Consider the following 22,118-nt stretch of genomic DNA (forward strand, 5'->3'; position numbering starts at 1 on the left):
CAGCGTGGCTCGGTGCAGAGGCGCCTGCTCTCTGCAGGCAGCGCTGTGCCTCTGCGCTGCCCCTGCCTGTGCTGTGCTGTTCACTCTGAAGCCTAATGATGGTGCAGGCACCAAGGGGTCAGTTAATTTGTTGTCACCAGAGGCTGGCTCCAGCAGGGACAGGGCTGCCTGTCCCCAGTGCTCTTGGGGAGAGGGCGGGGGTGCTGTGCAGCACAGTTTGGGGCAGGGGACTGAAATCCTGTGTTCCAGGGTCTGTTTCACTGCTGCCTGCCTGGCAGCGAGGCAGAGCAGGGGGAGTGGGGGGGGGGGGGGTCCCAGTGCACCCCATTGTGCCATGTCATGCATGTGCCAGCTCGTGTGCGGTGGTCCCCCATTGGGACCCCCACGGAACCACCGCAGAGGGGGACGGGAATAACTTTGTGTCAAAGCGGCTTCTGCTTTCAGACTTCTCTGGCCAGACAGAAAAATCCAAAATCCTCTGCGGCTTCCGGGCGAGGAGCCAGGGTCGGGCCTTCCTCCAGCTCCCACCTTCCTCTTCCTCGCTGAAGACCAAGCCAGCCCCTTGGCACAGAGGTAGGGCGCGTCCCGGGCTGAGCCCCCACTGGGGACCTGCGGTTTGGAGGGGGGCTCTGGGCTCCCCTGGAGGTGGGGGGGTTCAGCAGGGTGCCCTCGCTAAACCTGGGGTCTGGGTCAAAGGGCCAAAGTCCCCAAATCCGCTGGGACGTGTTTCGGGCTGGAGCTGGGAAGAGCTGCTGCCCATGCCTGGGTGGCGGGGGCAAACCCTCGGGACCCCCAGAATGGTTTGGGAGCCGCGTCTCCTCTTCCCCCCCATCTCCTGGGCACCCACATCACGCACAGGCTGCGGGGATTCGGGGACACCGTCCCCAGTGGGGCACCGTGCCAGGGCCGTGGCTGCTTTTGGCTTTTGGCACGGGTCTGGCCCCCGTGATCGGAAAAATCCGCCCAGAGCTGAGCAAACAGCCGGGGCCAGGGCAATGTTCAGCCCCTGGCGCTCGCCCTGCTGCCTCGCTGGTCACGGGGGCTTGGGGACACCGGCGCGGCTCCTCTGACGTCACCTCCGTCCCCCCGAAACGCTGCCGTGGGGCTCAGAGCTGGGGACGCGCAGCGAGGTGCCGCGGGACACCAGGTAATCCCTACTGTGGGATGGTCCTGGCTGACGTGGGGGTCAGGGTGAGCTGGGGACACCGGGGGACGCCGGGGGGTTTGGGGACCAGGAGGATGGAGGAGGGGGTGGCCTGGGGGAGTCCCACAGGGAAGCCTTATTGCTGCACCCCGAGCCGGGAGGGGACACTGGGGACAGCCTTGTCCCTCCTGGGGTGCTCCTGTGCCCTGTACCCAGGGGGGCTGCGGGAAGGAGCCCCTGTGCCTCCCCCACCTCTCGCTGGCAGGGCACCCATCGCCGCGGCCATGGCGGCCCAGGGCGGCGAGGGCCAGAGGCCTTTCCACGTCGTCTCGCCCGTCCTGGAGAGCCTGCCCTTGTCCAGGGCGGCGGGCACCCAGGTCTACATGAAGCTGGAGAACGTCCAGCCCACCGGCTCCTTCAAGATCCGAGGCATCGGCCGCCTCTGCCAGGAGGTGAGCGCGGGCACGGCGTGGGGAGGGGGCTGCCCAGGGGGCACGGCGTGGGGGACACAGCTGTCCCTTTCCCTCCTTCCCCTCCAGGCTGCCAAGAAGGGCTGTCGTCATTTCGTCTGCTCCTCAGGTAAGCGGGCCCCCGGCGATGGGGAGCTGTGGGGGGATGCTATGGGGGCTGTGGGGTAGGGGTCTGAGCCCCTCCTGACCCCTGCTTTCTGCAGGGGGGAACGCAGGTCTGGCCGCAGCCTACGTGGCCAAGAAGCTGGGGGTGCCCGTCACCGTGGTGGTCCCCAGCACCACCGGCCCTGCCACTGTGCGCAAGCTGGAGGAGCTGGGGGCGGAGGTGGAGGTCTCTGGCCAGGTACCCCCGCCAAAACTGGGGTTTGGGGTGATGGGAGGGGCTGAGCCTGAGTGATGTGTGTGGCAACCCCCATCCCAAAATGTCCCCCTCCTGCATCACCTACACCTGGCGTTGCGGCAGGGTGACCCTGTGGACCTCCGCCTCAGCCCAGTGCCACACCTGGGTTCCTGGTGTCCCCCAGCCCCGCGGTGACAAGGGACCCATCTCTGGGGTGCAAGGGCTGGGGGCATCCCCACTGACCCCCCCTTGCCCACGCCCCCAGGTGTGGGATGAAGCCAACAAGAGAGCCCTGGAGCTGGCAGAGTGCGAGGGCTGGGTCAGCATCCACCCCTTCGACCACCCCTTGGTGTGGTGAGTGCTGCCAGGGCTCAGCTCCTGCCCCCGGTCCCCATCCCCGGGGTGCGGGCTGGCTCAGGGTGCCCCCAGGCTGCATCCTCCTGCCCCACCTCACCCCACAGGCAGGGTCACGCCAGCCTGGTCCGGGAGCTGAAGGATTCCCTGGAGACAAAACCGGACGCCATCCTGCTGGCGGTGGGCGGCGGGGGGCTGCTGGCTGGCGTCGTGGCCGGCCTGCACCAGGTGGGCTGGCAGGACGTCCCGATCGTCGCTGCCGAGACCTGGGGGGCTCACAGCTTCCACGCGGCGCTGGCGGCCGGCCGGCTCGTCTCCCTGCCTGACATCACCAGGTGAGCGGGGCTTTGCAGGAGTGGCCACACGTGCAACGAGTTGGTGGGTCTCAGCCCAGCTCACTGAAGGGTCCTGGGACCACCCTGACCACTTTCCTCCCCTCCTGTCCCAGCGTGGCCAAGTGCCTGGGAGCCAAGATGGTGGCGGCACGGGCGCTGGAGTGCACCCGGGAGTGCCACATCATCTCCGAGGTGGTGGAGGACGCAGAGGCTGTGCGAGCCGTGGAGCAGTTCCTGGGTGAGCAGGGTCCGGCCGGGCACGGCAGGGGTGACAGGGACATGGCTGGGTCTCAGGACTGGCCTGGAATGTGCCGGAATCCGGGGGCTGATGAGGTCAGGGTGGGTGGCTCAGGGTGTCCCCCCGCTCTTGTCCCCGCAGACGACGAGAGGATGCTGGTGCAGCCGGCGTGCGGGGCCGCCCTGGCCCTGCTGTACACGGGGCGGCTGCAGCGGCTGCAGCGTGAGGGGCGGCTGCGGACCCCGCTGGCCTCGGTGGTGGTGGTGGTGTGCGGGGGCAGCAGCATCCGGGTGGCCCAGCTGCAGGCCCTGAAGCGCCAGCTGGGGCTGGAGTGACCCCCACCCGGAGGAGGGGGGACGCGACGGAGCCCTGCTGGCACCCTCTGCTTGCTTCCCTTCCGAAATAAAGCCCCGCTGCCCAGCGGACGCAATGCCGGGCTCCTCCCGCAGCCTCCGCCCCGGCACACGGCGCCGTGTAGGGACGGGGAAACTGAGGCAGGCGGGCGGAGGAGCCGCGGGCAGCGACGGAGCGATGGCCGGCGGCAGCGCTGGGGTGCCCGCTGCACCCCTCGGACCTGCTCAGCATCGTCCCCCACGGCCCCCAACCCTCGGTCCCCGCTCCCCAGGCTGTTTGAGCTGCAGCTCCCCGCCTCAATTAGCAAGTGCTCCCTCTCTCACTAATTACTTTGCTACTGTCTTTATGCATTATTATTCTAATGATTATTAATTATTACAATCTTCTCCCATTCCTGCTGCGCTGTCTGCGGTCAGAAGGGAACAAGGCGCACGGACCCGCTTGTTACGGTGATTTATTGGTGGAGCTCCCCGGCTGCGTAACGCCCGTGGGCTCCGAGCTGCACCGACACGCGTGTGCGTACCCCGTCCCCCTTTTTTCCCCCCTGATCCCCCTTTTTTTTCCCCATCCCATTCTTTTTCCCACTCCCCGCTCTCCTCCAGGCTTTCCCACTCTCCCCAGTCCCACTCTCTAGCGTTGCCTTTGCTTTTAGCCCTTTGCTACTGCACCTCCCTGGGGTTTTTCGCCTCCCCCCCAGTGACACCTCTCCCTCCTCCTTCCTCCCACCCCCCCGATGTGGGGTCTCACTCAGGCTGAGGGTCCCCAGCCCCGACTGCTCCCTGTTTTCCCCAGCCAAGCTGGTGCCCTAAGCGTCGCCTGGTGATGTGGGGCATGGATCCAAGCCCTTTCCTGCCCCCAAACCCTTCTCAGCCTCCTCCTCCTCTGAGCAGAGGGGTCTCAGCCCCAAAACCAGCGCAGACCCCGCACCACGAGCATCCCCCAGACGCCTGCCCTGGGACCTGGCCGCCAGCCCCGCAGAACCACCCTCCCGGCTTTTGGCCCTTTTCCCCTCTCCCCCAGTACATCCCACCGGCCACGCCAGCCTCCCCAGATGCTTTCTGGAGGCTGAAATCCCATAAATCAAACCCCTGCCGCTCCATCGTGGGCAATATCTTATGTAAAAAGGTGTTTCCAGTGAGCACCGAAGGCTGGAGAATCCTATTACGAGGCGTACTATTAATTATAAGGAGTCAGCCCAACCTACTTCAGCAATTTTTTATCCCAGCTCCAAAACCTGATTACTTTCCACCTTCTGCAGCCCTTCCCCTTCTGGAAGAAAAGAAAAAGAAAAAAGGTGGGGAAAAAGGTTCAAAAAAAGAAAAATAGGATTGATGTTTGCCCAACAGCTTTTGAAAAGAAGTTTATTCCCAGGACTGATGCTTTACTGGGAGTCAGAGGGAGTGGGGAATTTTTGGTGGTGGACCCAGCACTGTCCCACGGGGGTTTGGTGGGGGGGGGGGGGGGGGTCACCCGTGGTCACCCTGCGGCTGGAGGCAGGCGTGAGCCCTGGGTGCTGGCGCTTTCTTGGGAATGGTGGGGTGATGGGGACTGGGGACTGTGACAGGGACCCCCATCTCAGTTGTGATGCTGTACCCCCACCCCTGGGTTCCGTTATAACAATCATCATCATCATAATCATGGTCGTCGTCATCATCATCACAGCCCCTGTTCACCCAGTGAATGATCTTGTGCTCCATCCAAAACGATGCTGGAAAGGAATTATTGCACGCCACATCGCCCCATCCTTGTGAAAAGAGCCCGTTACCTGATAAAGCCGACAGCCTGGGAGGGGCGGAGCAGAAGGGTCGCACACCTGCCTCAGTTTCCCCACCCGTGAAGAGCGGAGAAGGTGCCTGGTGCACCTGGTGAGAGCCTGGTGTTTTTGTGATGGCTCCTGCCTGAGGGATCCCTTGGGGCTCGGCCCGGCTCGTTTGCCACCCTGTTATTAACGCCGGTAATGGTATAGGAAGGATAAATTCCACCACTTGGCTGAACAGAGAAAATATGCAGAGAAGTGGCTGGCTTTTCATAAATCATCGGTGCTCCGTGCTACAACCGAGCCAGGACTTAAAATTCAGGTCAGGAGAGAGGGGCTCTCGTAAGCCGGCGATGGAAGGTAATTTATTCTGTTTATATCTTTTTACTGCAAGACAAGGGCGGGGGGTGGGGGGGAGAACTCTGCCATGATTTTGCATTTTAAATATTAGTTCAGAGCTGCAGTCTGCCTTGGACTTTTATTATTTATTTTATTTATTCTTGTATCTCAGAAAACAAGAGAGGGATGGGGGGGGCTGGGGGAGGATACCCCCCTCCTGCCTGTGTCGTCCCCCCCCAGCAGCCCTGGTGACCCCCTGTCGTTCCTGTGGCTCTGCCATCAGGGCTGTGGGTGCCTTAAGGGGGGGGGGGTTGGGGGGGGTGCATACAACACCTCCCTCCTGGAAGGAAGAAATAATGCACTGGCCTGTCTGCTGTGGGGGAAGGTGCTGAGCTGGGTAATGTGCCCCCCCCCCCCCCCCCCCCCCCCCCAGTGCTGGAGAGGTGGGGTGATGGGAGCCTGGGGTACCCAGTGGGTGATGCAGCCCCGGATGCAGCAGCATCACCCTGGGGACCGATGGGGACCGCGGCCGCCCCAGGGCCAGGGGGACAGGGAGGGAGCAGGGCAGCCCTACCAGCATCTCTTCTGGTCTTGTCTTAAAAAAAAAAAAAAAAAAAAAATTAAAAAAATGAAAGGGACCAGGTGACCGAGCAGTAGGTAACTAAAAGGTTTTTTATTCACATTGAACAACAAGAGCCATTCACACTAACAGCCTCTGCAAGAGGCAGCGGGGACAGGAAACCCACGACGCTTTCAGAAAACAACTTTTTTTTTTTTTTTTCCCCTTTCCTTTGCCATTCTCCTTCCTTTTCTTTTTTTTCACCCCTCTATTCTCTCGCCCCCCTCCCCGGCGCCGCCCCCTCCCCACCTTCAAAATAGAAAAAATTCGGAGCCTCCGGTGACTAAAGTACAATAAATAATCAGTAAACACAAAAACATACTTTATTTGTTTCTCCTTTATACAAAATAAAGAAACTAGAAGCAAAAACTATAATACATCCTTAAATTGGCGGAGCCTCCGGGAAACGCTGGGGTGGGACTCGGCGCGGAGGCTCGGGTTTAATTTCTGCTGTCGTGGTCGGGTTGGGTTTGTTCTGGGTTGGTTTGTTTTTTTAAGTATGATTTGTTGTTGTTGTTGTGTTTTTCCTGTTTCTGCCTCTTTCTGGAGTCTTTTCTGCCGCATGGGAGCCTGATCTCAGCCGGTCACTGGGGCAGCCCTGGACCTGCCCCCCCTCCTCCCGCCCGTAGACCCCCCCCCCCTTGCTACCCGTCACCAAAAACCGGGTCCAAACCCACCTTCTCCTTGGGGATAAAGTGGGAACAACAAAACCAAGGGCAGGAGAGCGGCCGGGGGAGGGGGGGTGTTATTCCTGCTATTCCCCATTTGCCCCCCCGTGATGCGGTAGGGGATAATTAAAAAGGCTGCTAATTAGCAGGGCGGAGCACTGCCCCAGCCCCCCCTCTCCCCAAGCTCCAGGACCCGCATCCGGTCGAGTTCAGCTTTGGTCCGACGCAGGTGAGGTGGGGGGGGTTCTTCGGGGCCGGGCACCATTCGTCGCTCCCCCCCTCCACCCCAGTTTTGGGGGGAAGGTGCCAGAAAGGGGGAGGTAGCAGGGGTGGCCCCAAGGTCCCCAGACGGGGGCGTCTGCGGTGATGGGAGAGGATGCAGGGATGCGGTTTGGGGTCTTTATCCGGCGAGGATGACATGATGCGCCGTGGAGCGGGGCGGGGGGACACGCGTGGGCTGGGGGAACCTGGGGGTGTTTTTTCCACCCTCTCCCCACATCCGGACGCGCACGCGTGCCCGCGCCAGGCCTACCACACCGCCGCCTCGCTGAGCTCCGGGTTGGGGTGCGAGAGAGCCCCGCTGTAGCCGCTATTGCTGGACATGGAGAAGGGGGGGCTGGGCCCCCCGCCAAAGACCTCTCCCGGAATGGGGTGCAGCGAACCGGTCATCCCCGGCTCGGGGCTGGGGGTGTCGGGATGCGAGATCATATCCGTGTACCTTTGGTTTTCTGAGGAGTGGTGTCCGCTTAGGGGGGGCTCCAAGGGTCCCAGGGGTGTGGAGCCGGGTCCTGAGTTCTGAAGGTAACTGGAATCGGCCGGGGACTGGGCTTGGGAGGGCGGCCCGTGGGGGAAAAAGTCATAGTTGCCTCCCGGTCCGTAGTAGTCACCTTGGTAATCTGCGGGAGCGGGGAGAGAAGGATGGAGCTGGTCCATCGGGGCCAAAAACCTCCCGATATCCTGCAGCATCCCCCCCCGTACCCAGCCCAGTCCTCCCACCCTGGACTAGCACGGCTGCCCCTTCCAAAACGCTCTGCTGGTTCCTGGGGTGCCGGCTGGCAGCAAATCTGAGCCCAGAGAGAGGAATAAGCCTGTCACCCACCGCCCTCTCTCTGCCTGGTCTGGAGGGAGGGAGGGGGTACGGGAGGGCAAGGAGCATGGGGCTGGGGCAGCTGGAGGGGGAGGATGGATGCAATTTAATTATTAGTTAATGGAAAAAAATATATATGTGTAAAGGGGATGGGGAAAAGGTGTCTATAAAGGGAATGGGGGAAAACATGTATAAAAGGAATATGGAAAAATATATATAATAGGGAAAATATATCGAATCATAGAACAGTTTGGGTTGGAAGGGACCTTTGAGGGTCATCTAGTCCAACCCTATATATATATACACACCTCTCATATATATATATATATATAAAAATAAAATATATTAAAAACACGAGGGGGGAAAAATGTAATTTACCCATGATATGTATGTGTAGCAGCCTGGAAGGGATCTAGAAACTAATTGCAGGGCAGCAAGGGGTCCCTGGAAAGCCCCTCGTCAGAGGGGAGGCTCTGAAAACGCAGCTCGTGGTGGGGTGGGAGGAGTCTGCGTGGAGCCCGTCCCGTCGGGGCGGCGGGGGTCCGGCCGCGGCGGTGACCTTCCATATGCTGCGGGCCCGCGCGGGGACGGGAACGAGCGCGGCCTGAAAGGGGCACAAAAGCCCCGCAGCTGGGGCTTTGTTCGTGGCAGAGGGGCCCAGCCTGGCGCGGGGGGCGTGGGTGTGAGTGCGTGTGGATGCCGCGGCGCGCGTGTGCACGGGTGCGAACACGCGTGCGTGCGTGTGGGTACGCGCATCCGTGCGTTGTGCAGCCGTGGAGGTGCACACGCGTGGGTGGGCGCAGCTGTCTCTGCGTGGGTGTGCACCCGCGTGGGCCTGCGTGCACGGGTGCCGTGGCGTGAGCGGAGTGAGCTGGGGTGCTGCGACAGCCGCGGGCGCGTCCCCCTTGCCGTCCCTTGGGGTGCCAGAGGGGCTCGGCTCCCCAAGGAGGGGGACAGGGAGCGGCGGGGAGGCGAGGGAAGGAAAAACCCAGGGAAAAGAGGAGGAACAAAGGGAACGGGAAGGGGGGACCGGGCAGGGCCCTCACGGACGGTCCCTTACCTCCGTAGTAGGTGTAGGGCGTCGAGCCCAGCATCTCGGAGTCGTCGAGGCGGCCGCCGAGGGGCCGCATCCTGCGCGGGCTGCGGAAGAAGGCGTGCCGGCGGGCGCCCAGTGCGCTCAGCTGCTTCATCCGCCGCTCCTTGGACCGACGGTTCTGGAACCAGACCTGCGGCCGGGCTGGCGTCAGTGCCTGCCTCCGGTGGGGGTACCAGGGACCCCTCCCCTCCCCGCGTTTGGCCGGGGAAAGGGATGGCAATCTTGCGCCAGCCTGGGAGGGGAAGGGGTTTCCCACGGCGGGGTTTTAATGATTCCCCGCTCCTGCTGCCAGTAGCCCAAAAAAAGTGCACGGTGTGAGGTGGATACACGCACAAAACCCCAAAATTTATTAAAATCTTGTCCCCCTGGCTGCATCCCCCCGTGCGCAGCCTTGGCCCATCTGTCCCTGCAAGGGAGAGGATACGGGAAGAAGAATTTTCCCGTATAGAGGGGGGAAGAAGGGAGGAAAAGAGAGAAGGAAAAGGGAAGGAGAAACTCCGGATCGCAGCAGGCAGGATCAGGGGAAAAGCCGGCGGCTGAGGAAGGAGATAAAAGGGAAGGGGAAGACACGGCCGCCTCGCTACAAGGCAGAACCGCAGGGCCTCAGCCTGCACCCGCCTTTCCCCCGGCCCGGTGGGGTGTCCGGATTATTGCCCCACTTCTTCGCCCCATGTCCCCCGGGGACGGGGCAGATTTTGGGGGAACGAGCCCGTCACGCTCCTCCGGGGACTTTTGCTTCCCCTCGGGTGGGAGCCGGGAATCGCAGCTCCGCTACCGGCCAAGCCGGAGAGCCCTCCCCTATTAATGCCTCCATTAAAGCCCATTAATCCCTACATTTCCACAGGGATTTTCTCCACAGGGGCGGCGTGGTAAGAAAGCGCCGGGCTGCCTGCAGAGTGCAATGGCTTCTCCTTGCGTTCGCCAGGCCCGAGCATCCGTCCCTCCGGGCACGCAGGGGGATCCCACTCGGCCCCGGGGGGGTGGTGGCGAGCAGAGCCCGGCTGGCTCACGTTTCGGGGTTGGTTTTCACCCCGTCCCATGCACTGAAGCAGGGGGTGGGGGGTCCCTGCTAACCCATGGGAGCAAGAGGAAATCACCCCTGAAGCTCTGATGTCATAGGAACCTTGGGTCTGAGGTGGGAAGGATGTCACTGGGGGGCCCGATGACACTGCGGGGTGGGGAGGGCCACGAGAGGGGCAGGGGGGCGAGCCGGGCGGTGGGCTGCCCTACCTGGATGACTCTCATGTTGAGGCCGGTCTCCTGGGCCAGCTGCTCGCGGATGTGGCGAGTGGGCTTGGGGGTGGCGGCGAAGGCGGCTTTGAGGGTCTCCAGCTGCTTGGCTTTAATGGTGGTGCGCGGCCCCCGCCGCTTGGTGCCCGAGTTCTGCTCCTCGTTCTCGTTGTTGGTGGTCTCCTTGTCCGAGGAGGTGGAGTTGTCCGTCTCCTTGGTGTCGTCCTGCATGGGGTCCTGGAGATCCGGGGACAAACTCCTGTCTGTACATGAGGACACTGTAGAGGAGACCCAGAGAGGAAAGGGGGGGAGGGTGTGTGGGGGTGACTTAGGGGAGAGATCGACCCCCCCCCCCCCTCCTCTGCCCTCCCCGGCCCGGCTGCTTTCCAGGAGAAGGGTTGGGGGTGCTGGAGAGCAGCAAGGGGTGCAAATCACCTCTGCCCCCTAGTATCCCCTAAAGCATATCCCCCCCCCCACGCAGCGCTCCGGGCAAGCGCCGCCCGATCCGGCCCCTGCGCACCCCTGGGTGCTGGGGGGGGGGGGGGTGGAGGGGGGAGCTGGGGAGCGGGCGATCCCCCAGGCCCTACTGCAGCCCCCAGCACTCCCCCTTTACCCCCCCTCGCCAACTCTGCGCCGGGAAGAGGGATGTGCCACTGGGAAAAACGCAACGGGTCCCTGTGAAGGGTTTGGCGGGGGTTGTCCAGTCACTGCCTTGAGCCTGGCTCGCCCCCCTCCCCAATCTCCCCCCGCCACCGCTCCCCTGCTGCCAGCACCCCCCCACCCCAAGGCCAAGCTCTACTCGCCTCGCTCACAGCAGCGGCCCCACTGACTGGCGTGGCAGGATCCGGCCCCGGGCGCTGGACGGAGAGAGAGCCCACGGAAAGGGGTGAGCGCGGGCGCCCGGCATGGCTGGGACAGCGGGAGTGGGCCTGATCCTGCTGTCCTGACGCAGAGACAGCTTCCAAGGAAGTCAAATGGGAGCTTTGCCTCTGGGTGAAAGGAGGCGAAGGATCAGGCCCATGGCGCGGGGGGGAGGCGGGGGTCCGGGGACACTCACAGGGGCTGAGGGTCTTGGTTCGCTGTTGCCCCACATCCCCAGTGCCGTAGGGGCCATGCTGGGGGGGGACGGAGAGCGATGATGATGCCTCTCGTCCCACACATGTCCGTATCCCGCGTGGGGGGGCGGGGGTGTCACAGAAGCTTCCACCCGGTTTGAAGGCTTTCACCCCAAATCCCCCCCCCGCTTCCCGCAGATTAACGAGGCGGGGGTGCAATCCCTCACCCCACCAGAACCAAATCTCCTTCCCCGGCCCGACGGGAGGGACCGGCGGCCCCACGGTACCTGAGTTGAGGCTGCCTTCCTTCAAACTGGGGGAGTTCAAATAATCCTCTTTGCACACAAATTTGTTCTCGTCGATGATGTAGAGCTCCTCGCCCGTGGAGAGCTGCTTGTTGCAGACCATGCAGGTGAAACAGTTCAGGTGAAACACTTTATTCCGCGCTTTCCGGACGAGGTCACTGGGAGAGATGCCCTGGGAGCAGCCGGCGCATTTGGTACCAAACCTCCTGGAAAAAGGGAAAAAGAGGGGGGGGACGACTCCGTTTATCCCGATCTTTTACCCCTCCTTCCACAAAAATCCCGACGTCGGGAGCTCGATCCTCCGGCATCTTTCACTGGGGGATTTGGGGAAGCAGGCGATGCGCAGCCCTTGTCCCTTCGGGGCGAGGAGGAGGAGAGCCTTCATCCCCGAGCGGCCCCTCTCGCAGGTGTGGGGTGGGCTGTGGAGGGAGCTGGGGTTTGGAGGGGGTCCCCACTCGGGGTGGGGGGACGACAGGCAAACACATGATCATCCTCGACCGGATTTGGTCCCAGAAGGGCCGGCGGGTGGGAGAGGGTGGCTGGGGTTCCTCTTTGTGCTCCGGGAAGGGGAGGAGGAATTTTAGGGATGGGGGTTTTGTTTCGGCCAGTGCCTCCCGGATGGGGAACGGGGGCTTGTCCCGGCACCGGCCTGAAAATCCCGGGGAAAAAACCGGACAAATTGCGGCCAGAGCGACGGGAAAAGGGAGCGGCGGGTGTGAGGGTTACCGCGCACCAGGAACGAAACCGGGCGGACACAGGAGGGGAACTCCGTTCCCCGAAACAGTGCGGGGTCCCCAGCCCGGCACCGTCCCGCTCTCCCGGGGACGGAGGGGATTTTTCTTGGTTGGAAGCAGCGCTTTGGAAATCTCCGATCTTCCTTCCCTTCGCTGGAGGCAGAGCGGGTTTGTTTTTTTTTTTTTTTTCCCTCCAGGAGATGTATTTTAAAAGAAAAAAAAAAATCCAGGGAATTCGAATCGGCTGGAAACGATCTCTCCAACGAAAAACACACACACAAAAAAAAACCAACAAAAAATGCACCAAAAAAACCAAACGAACAAAAAAAAACAAACAAAAAATCAAACACTGAAAAAAAACCAACCGAACAAAAAAAAAAACCAAAACACACACACACAAAAAAAGCGCCCCCAAAACGAGGGAGCGGGGGCTGCCACTGCCGGGTCCTCGGGGATTGCCAGGCTCCGGGGGGGCCCACGCAGGGGTCCCCCCCTTTTTATTTTTCCCCTGGGGTCACTCCTGCCTCCCCGGCTGCTCCGGCTACGTTGATGTAGTGAGAGCATTAGGGGCCGTAAGTCACCCCCTCATCCCGGCCCCTCATTTCCTCAGCGGCACCCTATCGCGGTCATTAGGGGCGTTTTGAGGGGGGTTGGAGGGGGGGGCAGGTTTAGGCCACCGAGAGGGGGGCGAGGAGCCCCAGGCCGGGCCCCGGAGATGGGAGTACACACAGACGGGGGGATGCGCCCACCGCGACGGGGCGCGGGGGGCACTGGCGGCCCGGTGCCGGTGGAGGCAAGGTCATGGGGGGGGGGGTGACGGGGGGAACTCACCTGAAAAAGTCATTTTTGCAGTAGAGTTTGCCTTCCCTGGAGAAGCATTTCTCGGTCAGGTTGCACTTGCACTCGCAGCACTGGACGCATTTGATGTGCCAGGCCCTGTCCAGGACGTTTAGCAGGAACCGGTCCAAAATCGGCCTCTCGCAGCCCGCGCAATGCACCATCATCACCTCCGCGGGGGCGGGGGGGACGGGGGGGGCGCGAACGGCAGGGCAGCCCCGCACCCGCGCACGGCGGCGGCTGGGGAACGCGGGGAGACAATGGGAGGGGTAGGGGAAGGAGCCGGGAGGGGAAACGGAAAGAAAGAGCGGAGCGAGGAGGTGTGAGACGAAATAACCGAGTGAAATGAAATAAAGGCAAAGGAAATGAAGGAAAATAAAATGAAATGAAATAAAAGAAAATGAAATAAAGTAAAAATAAAATGAAATAAAGTAAAAGAAAATGAAATGAAGTAAAAGAAACTGAAATAAAATAAAAGAAAATGATATAAAAATAGTATAAAATAAAATAATATAAAAGAAAATAAAGTTAAAAAAGTACAAAGATTAAAGTAAAATGAAATGAAACGAAAGAAAATAAAACGAAACAAAACAAAAAAATTACAGTAAAATAAAATAATATATAAAATAAAATTTAAAAAATTAAAATGAAATAAAAATTAAAAAAAAAAATAGAAGAAGGGATAAGGAAAAATTCAGGGGAGGGGAGCGGAGCGGCTGTCAAGTTCTTCCCCCTCTTCTCTCCGGAGCCTCGGCGGCGGGAGGGAAAAAACGACGCCCCCCCGCCCCCCCCGGCCAAAAAATCCAAACCACCCCCGAGAAATAATAATAATAATAATCGGAAAAAAGAGCGCCCCAGTCCCCGCCCCGGTCCCTGCGGGGCTCCGCGGGAGCCGGCGGAGCGGCGGCCGCGCTGCTGGCGGGCTCTGCGGCAGCGGGCGCGGCGGGAGGGGCGCATGAACCCCCCCCCGTGCAACCGGCAGCCCCGGTGCCTGGCTCTGCTCCGCCGCCGCCGCCGCCACTCTCATGCTGTCCCCATCGCCAGCTTTGTCCCCCGCCTTTGGTTAATTCGCGCATCCTTATTCGGATCCGGTGACGCGGGGGCCCGCGTCGCCCCGCCGGCCGCCAATGGGAGGGCGGTCGCCATGGCAACCTCTTAATTTATAGCATATCTAAATTGGCTCCGGCCCGGCGCTTGGCACAGAGGGAAAAAAACAGCGCGGCTCTATTGTTGAGGGTGGCTCGTACCTGTGCCGCCGAGTGAGTATGCACCTGCCTGGGGGGCCGGGGGGGCACCCCAGAAAAAAACAAAACAGCAAAAAAACAACCCCCAAATCCCCCCAAACCTCTGGTTTCCCACCGTATCGTTTATTTTTTATCCATTTCTTTCCAAGGGATGCTCGGGGAGGGGTCCCGAGTTGGGCTGGGGGGAGAGCATCACCTGGTTTGGGCGCTCTTTTATTTTTTTTTTTTCCTTTTGTACCGGGGAGGAGATGCTTTTGTCTGGAAGAGCAACAAGGGGGGGATGGATTTTTGGGAAGGGGGTGGATTTGAGGAGGGCGGGCTCACCCGCGGGATGAAAAGTTCCTCCTGGCAGGGGGCTGCGTGGGTTCCCCCGCACCCCCGAGCGCGGGCCCTCTCCGATAACTGGGAGGGGGGGAAGGGGTGTAGAGGGTCCGGGGGGGGGGGGGGGGCGCGGCGGGCGCTGCCCCCTCGGACACTGATTTTTCTTTTTTCTTTTTCTTCTTTTTAATTCCAGGTGTGGCGGAGCTGCAGTCGCCGGCTGGCCGTGCGGGAGGGGAGACGGAGTGCGGGGCCCGGCGCTCGGGGGTCTGGGGGGCATTTGGGAGGCGGGGGGAGTGTTCTTCCCGGGGCCAGGAGTGGCGGGATCGGTGTGCTCGGCGGCCCCCCCACCTCTCCCTCCCTTTCCCCGGGATTTGGGGAGGGAACGGGGCGGCCCTGGGGTCCGGCCCTGCGGGGAGGAAGAGGAAGGCGGCGGGGCAGGTGAAGGCTGGCCTTCCCCGCCCGTTTCTCCAGCCAAATCTATAAATTTATATATATATATATATATATATTTTTTTTTTTTTTTTCCCCGGCGTAGAAGGGCTCGGCCACAGCACGCTCCGGCCCGGCAACAGCGAAGCATCCGGACACCGGCTCCGCACCCGGGCGCGGAAACGCTCCCGGCAGCAGGAAAAAAAAAAAAAAAAAAGAAAAAAAGAAAAAATCCAACAACCCGAAAATACGAAAACCAAACAAAAAAAATTTCCCCGCCACGGCACAAGGGCATCGGCGGGGAAGTGGAGGAGGTTTTGTGTGCCCTTGGGTAGGGGTGTTCGTGGAAAGAGCGGGAATCGAAATGAGAAAATACAGAGAGAAGAGACTGCAAGAAAAGAAAAGGGAAATAAAGAGAGAAAGAGCACGGAAGGGAAGAGAGAAAGCGTGTGAGGGAAAAAGAAACAGAGAAAGAAAAAGGAAAAACGAGAGAAATGAGAGTAAAAGGGAGCTAGTGAGGAAAAATAAATTCACGGAAACGAAACTAAAAGAAGGAAATAAGGAGAGACAGAAGGAAAAACAAAGGAAAAACGAAGAAAAAATAAGAGAAGGAAATAGAAGGAAAGAAAGAAGGAATAAATGAAAGAAGGAAAAAATGAATAGAAAGAAAGAAAGAAGGCAAGAAAGAAAAAAAAAGGAAGGAAAAGAAGGAGAAGAAGGGAAGAGGAAAAATGAACGGAGGAAAGAAATAAAAACAAAACAATAAGGGCGAGAAGGAACAAGAAAGAAAACGGAATAGAAAGCGCGAAAGGAAAGCGCCAGAGCGAGCGAGCAAGAGCAAGGAGGGAAAGGGAAGAAAACAAAGAGAGAAGGGAAGAAATAAAAAAAGGGAACAAAATAAAAGCGACCAGAGGGGCGCGGAGGGCGAAGGGAGGAAGAGGAAGAGGCCGCGCTCGCTCCGTGGCTCTGCCCGAGTTTGTGGGGGCTCCGGTGGCTTCTCCGCGGGATTTGGGGGCGCGGAGGCGGCTGCCGGGGTGTCCCCGCTCGGGAACCTCGGGGCAGGGTGCGGGGGAGGGCACGGCGGTGGGGACGATCTCCCGCAGAGAAAACCCGCAGCTCGGGATGTGCTGAAGGAGGTACGCGTGTGTACACCCGCGGCTGCACGCGTGCACGCGTGGGTGTAGGCAAGACCTGTGTCCGCACTCGCCTATTCATGCACATTTACGCACGGACACGCGTGTCCGTGTGCCCCGCAGTGGAGCCCCGCTCGCACACGCCACGCGCTTTCCATTCCCACGGGGAAACGCGAGTGGCAGTGGCGGCTCGGGGAGCCCCGGCGAGGCTCGGAGCGGCGTGGGGCTTCGTCAAGGGACGAGGCGGGCGTGTACCACGGTCCCACGCCGTCCCAGCCGGTCCCGTGTGTCCCCCCCACCCGGGCCGGACCCCCGCCGAGCTGCAGCCGGTACCCGCAGCCGGGGACCGGGGGTCCCGGTCCCCATTCCTGGGCCGGGAGCCCTTTTTCGTTTGGAAAGAAAAGAATAAATAAAACCGAGGGGAAAGGGAGGGAAAAAACAAAGACCCCTACCCCAAGCAAACACCCCTCCCAGCCAATTCCCCTCCACATTCAGGCCCCACAACATCCGCCTGCGCGTAACTCATAAATCTTTTGTGTTTTAACAGGGTAACGCACGGAGAGGCGGCCTCGCGTGTACGAGGTGTTGATGGAATTTACTATATTAAAAAAAAAAATCCCCTTTTCAAGAATAAAGTGTATCAACTTACAGCACAACAGACGGCAGAGGGATAAGTGGAACAGACAAAAGACAAACAAGATAATAATCTGTTTCCAATCAGTTAAGCCCTGTAGAATTTGTAATACGCGGTTTGCATATTCCCCCTGCGTTTCGTAATTAATTATCTATCTGTTAGGATGCTCCGCCGACGACTTTGTTGGCTATTTCCAACTATTTTTTTTTTTTTGGGGGGGGGGGGGGTTGCAGGGGGCGGTGGGGAGCGCGGAGCGAGGCCGGGATCCGCGGTTTTTCCGCGCTCCTCTCCGCGGGGCTGCGGCCGCCGAGGTTCCCCCCTCTCGCCCACCACGGTAATGGGGGGTAGTGGGGGGGGGGGCTGGGGGGGGATCGGTGCAGTTTTTAACATTAAACAAACCCAGCAAGCATCCCCTCGCCGGGCCATAGGCGTTTCTGAGTGACTGCGTTACAAATTGTAAATTTAAATAGCTCGCAGGATTCATTACCTCCCGCGTCTGATTTCACCCAGCCGTGAAAAATTGTCCTGGTGTACCACTGAGAAAGGGCTCGCCGCAAAGAGCCACAGCCTAATCACCAGCTTTCTCTCTCCAACAAAAGTGTAATTATTTTGTTTTGGGTGTAAATATAACCCACGGTACAAAAAAAAAAAAAAAAAAAAAGGGAAAAAAGGAGATAAACCTCCAGCAGCGCTGAATGCATTACAGGGCCGTTTAAAAAGATCTGTTCTAAATTAATACCAAGGTTAAAAGGGGAAGGCAGCTGGGACATGGAAATTTTCGTGGTGCGTGGGAGCGTGTGCGCGAGTGTGCGTGTTCGCACCGCCGGCGAACAATGCGGCACACCCCCCCCCCCCCCGCCCCGCGCACAAAGCTCCGCGGAGCCCCACGCAGCCCCCACGGTGTCACGGACTCCCACCCTCCCTTCTCTTCCCCCTCCTCGGCCCCGAGGAAGGGCCAGGGTCCTGCCCCCACCCCCGCCCCCCCCCCCCGTGCTGGGGAGAGGGGATGGCCCAGCCCGGCGCGGCTCTTTGCTCCCCACGGGTGTTTCTGTAAACGGCGAGGGGGCCGTTGAAAAAAGCAAACGAATAAATAAAACCCCCCCAACCCAACCGCGGCCCAAATGCAAACGAAGAACTAGGGGGGGGGATTTTTTTTTTTTTGTTATTTATCATTCTTTTCTTATTTTGAACGAATTTATTGTTCCCTCCGAGGTCGGGGTTTCGGAGGAAGAAACGGCACAAAACGAACGGCGATGCCGGCGCCGGGTTGAAGCCCCGGAGCGGCGGAACGGCTGCGGCATCGGGCTCGGTCGAGGTGGTAAAGAGAAAAACAAACAAACAAACAAACAACAACAAAAAACCCCCAAAACAAAAAAAAAACCACCCACCCCAAATTTAAAAAAAAAAAAAACAACAACAAAGAGGGAAAAGAATAAAACGAACCCGAAATGAAAACACAACAAAACCGGGGGCGGGTGCCGGCCGCCCGTCGGGCCCAGCCCGGGCGTGGGGAGCGGCCCCCCCGCAGCCCACCAGAGTCCCCCGCCACAGCGGACGTGGGGCTGCCGGAGCCCCGCAGCTCTCCGTTTTGGGCGCAGCCGGTGCCCACCGAGCTGCCGCTTTCTCCCCGCTCCCCTCGCCCTTTCCCCGGCCGTCATTTCCCTCCCCACAGCCGTTTTAATCAGGCTTTTTTTTTTTTTTTTTTTCTCCGTGGGCGGCGGTAATTGGCGAAGCTTTAATTACACCCCCCCCCCCCACCCCCCACACCCCGAGGCCCCGTTCCCAACGCCCGGACGGTTCCCGGGGACTAAAACCCACCCCCAGTTCTCTCTCCCCGGAGCCAGCCCTGACCCCCGCGGTTTCCGAATCACGAGTGGGCAAAGCCGGACGGCGAGCGGCGTGTTGCAATGAAGGAACTGGAGGCAGCCGAACCCAGAGCTTCGGAAACTTATGGAGGGTGGGGGGATGAGGTGAAGAACTCGCTCCAAATTTCCGCGGGTGAGCCCCGGCCCGCTCCAGCCTCCCGTCGATGCGACCGCCCCCCCGGAGGGGCTGCTCGGGCCGTTCCCACCCCCCCTCCTTTTTCCTTCCCACTAATGAGCGTGTGTGTTGACACGGCGAGGCGATGCCCCCGTTTGCCTTTGTTTGGGAGGTGTGAAAGGCGGGGGGGGGGGGAATCTGCATGAGAAAAAAAGCCGGCGAGCAACCGCGGAGGCTCGGCAACGCGGCGGCGGGACGGAGCGAGCCGGTGCGTGGGGAGCCCGCCTTGGAGGGGCGAGAGCCCACGGAGCTGGGGGGGCGGGCAGGAATGGGTGGGGGGGCAAAGGTGTTACGGGGATGGGGAGGGCGGTTTGCGGGGGCTGGTGGGGATGGACGGCGGAGCAGGGTCGCTGCTCTCCCCCTCCCGCGTCCCGCGTGGGCGCGGATCCTCGCTCTGGGACGGTGCCGACACCGGCGCCTTCCGGAGCCCCGGGACGGCGGAGCCGCTGCCGGTATCTGCCCCGAGCCCTGGCACCGCGAACCCCCCGTGTCCGTGTCCCCCTGTGTCCGTGTCCCACCGTGTCCGTGTCCCCGCCCGCCCTGTCCCGCCCCGCCAGCGGAGCGGAGCTCTCCAGGGTGCTGAACCGCGCCGCCCCCGGCCCCGTCCGGCCGCCCCCCCATCTCGCCCCCCGGGCACGGGGCACGGCTGCCCCCCTCCACCCTTCCCCTCCTCCTTTAGTTCATTCCTTCTCTCTAGCTTGCTCTTCCCCTCTCTTTCTCCTTTTTCTTTTTTTGTGTTTTTTTTTTTGTTTTGTTTTGTTCTTCCTCTCTCCATTTTTCTCCTTTTTTATCTTTCTGGTTGTCTCATTTTCTTGTGCTTTTTTTTTTTACTCTTTGCTTTTCTATTTTTCTTTTCCCCTTCTGTTTTTCACATTTTCTTACTTTCTGTTTTCCCCTTTTATTTTTCCTCCCTCTCTTTATTCCTCTCTCCCCCTCTCCTTTCTCTTTTATGTTCTCCCTCTCATTCTCCCTCTCTTTCCCTTTATTTTCTGTTGCAGCACTATTTCTCTTTTTCTCCTCTCATTCCACACGCACTCAACACCGATCTCCCTGTCTCTCTCTGATTTTCTCTCCTTTCTCATTTCTCTCCCTCCTCCCACAGAAAGCTGTGCTTGCCAGACAGACTGGACATTTTGCAAACACAACAATGTAATTGTCAGATGCTCCTCAGAGCCCCCCAGCTCCCCACCAAACACAGACTCTCCGACCCCAATGGGAGTGGGGCTGCGCGGCTGGGGACACCACCAGCTCCACGGGTAGGGACTGGTGGGATCTCACGGCAATTTTTAAATTTTTCTTTTTTTTTGTCTCCACTCTTACAGCAGCTGCGATTAAAATCGAAACCCAAAATGCTGGTGCCCGCCTGCCCTGGGACGTGGTGAATCCGGAGTGTCACAGAGAGGTGACGCTGGGGCATGTCCCACCTCTCCTCTTGCACAAATGCTCCTGCCCTTGCACACCCCCCCCCGGTCCGCCCTGTGTGGGGTCCCACGCAGGGGGTCGTCCACCTTCCCCCAGCCCCGACACCCCGGTGAGGGGCCTGGGGCCGCCTGCATGGCTCTGTATCTGCCTTGTCCTCTCTTGCACACACACACACCCCCCCCCCCCCCCCCCTTTCCCTGCATACACCACCCATCCTGTGTGTTCCTTCACGTGTGTCCACACATGTGCACACACCCTGCTCTCACACACACGCCCCCTCCTGCGCACTCCCAAACCCCCTTCCCCAACAGCTCCGCAGCCCAGAAGCACCCCTCCTCAACACGTTACATGCACATACCAGCCGGCCTCAGCACATGCCAAAACAGCCCTGACACACAGCGCGTTCCCTGTGACACCCACCCGGGCGGCCCTGTCTTCGCTGACGTACCCAGGCTCGGCAGGAGCTGACACTGTCCCCCAGCCCCATATTTTTTTACGCCAGGAGATGAGGTTTTTCTCTCTGTGTAGGCCAGAGAGCCCTTCTTGGCGTTGGCTTGAGGCTGGGAATGGGTCTCAGTCTTTGGCCTAGGTTGCTCCAACGCCCAATTCACAACCTGGGTGAGAAGCCAGGGCAGAAGCACCTCAGGCTGGGCAGGGATCTTGAAAATGTCTCCATCATCTCTGGGAAGGGGGAGACCGCCTGTGGGACCTCCCTAACCTCAGTCAGCTGTTGAAGGTGCAGGTCTGGTGCTTAGACTGTCACTGTCGCCTGGGCACTTGGCCACCTTGCTTTCCTTCTCCTGCCTTCCCCTCTCCTCCGTCCCCATTGGAAATACACAGCCTGCCCCTCTTAACATGATCAGGACCACAAAAGCAGCCCTACCTGCTCTGGTCAAGGGGGGTCTCCCATCCATACCTGGGTATCCTGGGCTTCCTGAGGTGCCCAAAAGCCAGGAGAGATGATCTGGCAGCAGGGTACTGTGTGGGGCTGGGAAAGAAGTCAGGAGTGGAGTCCCTGCGGGCTCGGGAAACTGTTGGTTTCTTTCAATTTTTCTTTAAATGTTTCTGATAATTTTTTTTTTTTTAAGCAGGACAAAAAACAGCATAGGGGAGCACAGGTTTATCTTTTCCACTGGAAGCACCTTCTCACAGGTGGAGGTGGGGATGGACAAAGGCCAGCGTGTGGGACAGAGCCCTGAAGATGCACTTTGGGGCAGAGATGCTCCTGAGGAGGCCCCCATCCACCCAGGCCACACACCCTGGGTGCAGGGACGGCGTTAACTCCTGCGGTGCCAGGGTGGTGACAGATCCCCTTGTCCCCTGCGCTGGGGCTGATCCGTCAGGGTAGCCAAGGGAACGACGAGCATTTGAACAAGTGAGGACGTGCTGGGTGTTCTGCTTTATCTTATTCATGTAAGCAAACGACGTTTTGGGCAGCTTCCCATGTGGGCTCATGAAAACCTGACAAGTAATTCGGGAAGGGAACGTAGATGATGCTGATGCAGAAAGACGAGGTGTCTCTACGCGTATACATAAGGGTAAAGGTATTGCATGTGCATGCACGCGTATCCGCACCCTCACAAACCATAGGGTTCAAGCCTGGGGTGCAGAGCTTCCCCTGACACCCCAGGCCCTGCTCACGCAGCCCGGGGTGCTCCAGTCTGCACGCACACCCACGCGTGCGGCTCCTGGGTGCAGAGGGAGCCGGGGGTGTGAGCGCCTTCCTCCTGCGCCCCACAATCCCAACCCAAGATGGCAATTAAAAAGGCCATTTTCTCTTTGCAGAATCTGAACCTGATTCTGCACCTGAAAGCCAGGGAGGGGGGATTAAATCCGGCGGAAGCTCAGGTCTGTGGCTCGCAAATGCTTTGTGCAACTTCACTGGACTTCAGTGGGGACAGCGTGTACAGAGCTGAGAGCATCCCCTGGCCCCA

General features: G+C 59.8%; 2 protein-coding genes across 5 annotated transcripts; one reads left to right on the forward strand and one right to left on the reverse strand.

Annotated features, from left to right (window-relative positions):
• Nucleotides 1-474: 474 nt before the first annotated feature.
• Nucleotides 475-3,626, forward strand: SDSL (serine dehydratase like). 3 transcript variants are annotated; one of them, XM_086761453.1, is made up of 8 exons: nucleotides 475-573; nucleotides 1,410-1,596; nucleotides 1,684-1,723; nucleotides 1,818-1,957; nucleotides 2,220-2,308; nucleotides 2,416-2,643; nucleotides 2,757-2,881; nucleotides 3,023-3,626. In XM_086761453.1, the coding sequence occupies exons 2-8, from the start codon at nucleotides 1,429-1,431 to the stop codon at nucleotides 3,214-3,216; spliced, it is 984 nt and encodes a 327-aa protein (XP_086617579.1). In that variant the 5' UTR covers nucleotides 475-573; nucleotides 1,410-1,428; the 3' UTR covers nucleotides 3,217-3,626. The 3 variants fall into 3 exon arrangements, with proteins under 3 accessions (XP_086617579.1, XP_086617578.1, XP_086617580.1); XM_086761452.1 differs by lacking the exon at nucleotides 475-573 and adding an exon at nucleotides 1,020-1,147; XM_086761454.1 differs by lacking the exons at nucleotides 475-573; nucleotides 1,684-1,723; nucleotides 1,818-1,957 and adding an exon at nucleotides 1,020-1,147.
• A 3,387-nt stretch (nucleotides 3,627-7,013) lies between these two features.
• Nucleotides 7,014-13,128, reverse strand: LHX5 (LIM homeobox 5). Of its 2 annotated transcripts, XM_086761607.1 has the most exons (6): nucleotides 12,956-13,128; nucleotides 11,373-11,596; nucleotides 10,834-11,019; nucleotides 10,031-10,308; nucleotides 8,765-8,930; nucleotides 7,014-7,513 (listed from the first exon to the last, which is right to left on the reverse strand). In XM_086761607.1, the coding sequence occupies exons 1-6, from the start codon at nucleotides 13,126-13,128 to the stop codon at nucleotides 7,146-7,148; spliced, it is 1,395 nt and encodes a 464-aa protein (XP_086617733.1). In that variant the 3' UTR covers nucleotides 7,014-7,145. The 2 variants fall into 2 exon arrangements, with proteins under 2 accessions (XP_086617733.1, XP_086617734.1); XM_086761608.1 differs by lacking the exon at nucleotides 10,834-11,019.
• Nucleotides 13,129-22,118: the final 8,990 nt, after the last annotated feature.

This window comes from Chlamydotis macqueenii, chromosome 17 (genome assembly GCF_036417535.1).
Source record: "Chlamydotis macqueenii isolate bChlMac1 chromosome 17, bChlMac1.mat, whole genome shotgun sequence".
Lineage (NCBI taxonomy): Eukaryota > Metazoa > Chordata > Aves > Otidiformes > Otididae > Chlamydotis > Chlamydotis macqueenii.

What these genes read in the sequence shown, in the direction of transcription:
- LHX5 (XM_086761607.1), bottom strand. Translation starts at nt 13,128, where the DNA reads ATGATGGTGCATTGCGCGGGCTGCGAGAGGCCGATTTTGGACCGGTTC. An exon ending in GGAAGGCAGCCTCAACTCAG is followed by an intron (nt 11,020 to 11,372) that starts GTACCGTGGGGC and finishes CCTTTCACCCAG; the next exon opens with AGGCAAAGCTCCCATTTGAC. An exon ending in TCAACATGAGAGTCATCCAG is followed by an intron (nt 8,931 to 10,030) that starts GTAGGGCAGCCC and finishes GCCCGGCCGCAG; the next exon opens with GTCTGGTTCCAGAACCGTCG.
- SDSL (XM_086761453.1), top strand. Translation starts at nt 1,429, where the DNA reads ATGGCGGCCCAGGGCGGCGAGGGCCAGAGGCCTTTCCACGTCGTCTCG. An exon ending in TCATTTCGTCTGCTCCTCAG is followed by an intron (nt 1,724 to 1,817) that starts GTAAGCGGGCCC and finishes TGCTTTCTGCAG; the next exon opens with GGGGGAACGCAGGTCTGGCC. An exon ending in TCCCTGCCTGACATCACCAG is followed by an intron (nt 2,644 to 2,756) that starts GTGAGCGGGGCT and finishes CTCCTGTCCCAG; the next exon opens with CGTGGCCAAGTGCCTGGGAG.